Below are 2,500 nucleotides of genomic sequence, written 5' to 3'. Positions count from 1 at the left end.
CTCCTCCTCCTCCTCCACCACCTCGACACCACCACCACCACCACCCTGCCCACCTGTCTGCCTGTGGCCCCGTGTCCTCCTCCTCCTCGTCGTCCTCGTCGTCGTCGTCCTCCTCCTGCGTTCCGTCCGCGGTCAATCCTCTGACCGTGTCTTCAGGGACGCCTCAGCTGTCTCTGCACAGCGCCAGCCCGCAGATGTCTGCTCACTGCACCACCAGCACGGCCCAGCAGGCGTCGGTCCGTGCCCCCATCTCTCAGAACGGCCTGTACTTCACCGCCACCTCCAGCGCCTCCTCCGCTTCCTCCTCCTCCTCCTCCTCCAACACCACGCCTCTGCCCCCTGCAGCGCACGTGCACACCGTCCCTGCTGCTGGCACAGGCGGCGTCACCATCACCGACCTGTACCACCGCCTGAGAACAATGTCCTCCCTCTCCTGTCTGCCTCTGGCCTACGGGTCTCCACCCGGCCTGGGCGCCGTGGGCAGGGGGGAGGGGCTGCTCACCGCCATGGCCAGGGGGTGTGGGGGTGTGGGTGGGGGGCTCCAGGGGAGCAGGGCAGGGGAGGGGGTGCCTCCACCGCCAGGGAGGCGGGAGGAAGGCGGAGTGGAGCTGGGTAAGAGCGGGTTTGTGTCCTCCGTGAGCTCCAGGAGAACCATCATCGGGTCCTTGGACAGTTCCTTCACCCCCATCCTGCCCCACAACAGGACTGCTTCGTGAAGAGGGGGCCAGGGGGAGAGGGACAGATGGGGGGGGGGGGGGGGGGAAGGGAGGGACCGATATATATATATATATATATATATATATACACACACAGACAGAGAGAGAGAGAGAGTCAATGACAATGCAGTGTGTAGGCCTACGTGATAGTACAGGTTTGTAGGAAAGAGAGAGAGAGAGAGAGAGAGAGAGGGGAGGGACAGATGGGGGTGGGGAAGGGAGGGACCGCTCTCTCTCTCTCTCTCTCTCTCTCTCTCTCTATATATATATATATATACACACACAGACACAGAGAGAGAGAGAGTCAATGACAATGTATTGTGTTATGTAGGCCTACATAATAGTACAAGTTTGTAGGAAAGAGAGAGAGAGAGAGAGGGGAGGGACAGACAGACAGACAGACAGACAGACAGACAAAAGTCAACAACAGTTCAGTGTGTTATGTACATAGGTGTAGTGATGCATGCAAATATGGTGAGCTCAGAACAATGCTGTGCATAATGGATGCACATTTCTTTCTTTGTTATGCGTTTCCCTCCCTTTTTTTCCCCTTCTTTACTTAGAGGTGGTGGTAAAAAATTATGCATTGATATTTGAATGGGATATTTCGACGTGCGTGATACCTGATTGGTTAGAGCATCGGACTGCTGTTTCGCCGCGGGTCTGTGTGTGAGACTGGTTATTCGCTTGTTCGCTTTGGGGGGGGGGGGGGGGGGGGGGGAGGGAGAAGAAAAGAAAAAAGAAAAGAAGAAGAAGGTAGGCCAAATGTGTTTCCAGTCTCTCATCTCAACAGAATGATAGATGTGAAGCCTTACCAGTGCCTTCACTCTCTCCGTGCGAACACCAAAATAGGCGACAACGATCACAGCGTTTCACAACACGCCGTGGACATTCTTTACAATGGTCACTACACAAGCGGAAGTTTCTCTCACATTGAAGAGTTGGATGAAGACAGAGAGTACCACATTTTCTGACGACGAAGGCTACAAGCTGAGCTATTCAGACACTCACTGGACATCAGATTTGTATTTGTATTTCTTTTTTTTTTATCACAACAGATTTCTCTGTGTGAAATTCGGGCTGCTCTCTCCCAAGGGTAGAGTGGGTCGCTACACTACAGCGCCACCCTTTTTTTTTGTATTTTTTCCTGCGTGCAGTTTTATTTGCTTTTTTTCCCTATCGAAGTGGATTTTTCTCTTGAATTTTGCCAGGAACAACTCTTTTGTTGCCGTGGGTTCTTTTACGTGCGCTGAGTGCATGCTAGCACACGGGACCTCGGTTTATCGTCTCATTCGAATGACTAGCGTCCAGACAATCACTCAAGGTCTAGTGGAGAGGGGAGAAAATATCGGCGGCTGAGCCGTGATTCGAACCAGCGCGCTCAGATTCTCTCGGTTCCTGGGCGGACGCGTTACCTCTAGGCCATCACTCCACTGTGGGGCAGATAGGGCCTCTGTTGGGAGTGGGGGAGTTGGGGGGGAGGGCGTGGGGGGTGGGGGAGGGGGGGGAGAAGGGGGAAGACTGGGGAAAAAAAAGAACACACCTGGCATGCAACCTTCCCCGTAGACGGGAGTATGGCTGCCTGAACGGCGGGTTAAATCTGTCGTACTCGGCACATCAGTTGACTTGTTGAAGCGAGTAGGCTAAACTTGTTGAAGGTGCGGTTCCACAAACGCAGAGGGAGAAAATGAAGAGGAGTGAGGAGCATGTTCGTAGGAAAAGAAAATGTGCATTGATTGTTGAATGTTCGTGCTACTACTTTTTACGTTGTGGTCTTTACAGCA

General features: G+C 53.4%; 1 protein-coding gene across 1 annotated transcript in view; it reads left to right on the top strand.

Annotated features, from left to right (window-relative positions):
- Positions 1–719, top strand: part of LOC143281751 (uncharacterized) — a 32,526-nt gene extending 31,807 nt beyond the window's left edge. Inside the window, exon 4 of the mRNA XM_076587031.1 lies at positions 1–719. This exon is cut by the window's left edge and continues 534 nt beyond it. Within this exon, the coding sequence (XP_076443146.1) occupies positions 1–716 (716 nt within the window). The 3' untranslated portion in view covers positions 717–719.
- The last annotated feature ends 1,781 nt before the right edge of the window (positions 720–2,500 follow it).

This window comes from Babylonia areolata, chromosome 4 (assembly GCF_041734735.1).
Source record: "Babylonia areolata isolate BAREFJ2019XMU chromosome 4, ASM4173473v1, whole genome shotgun sequence".
Taxonomy (NCBI): domain Eukaryota; kingdom Metazoa; phylum Mollusca; class Gastropoda; order Neogastropoda; family Buccinidae; genus Babylonia; species Babylonia areolata.
This window is presented reverse-complemented; position numbering and strand designations above follow the sequence as displayed.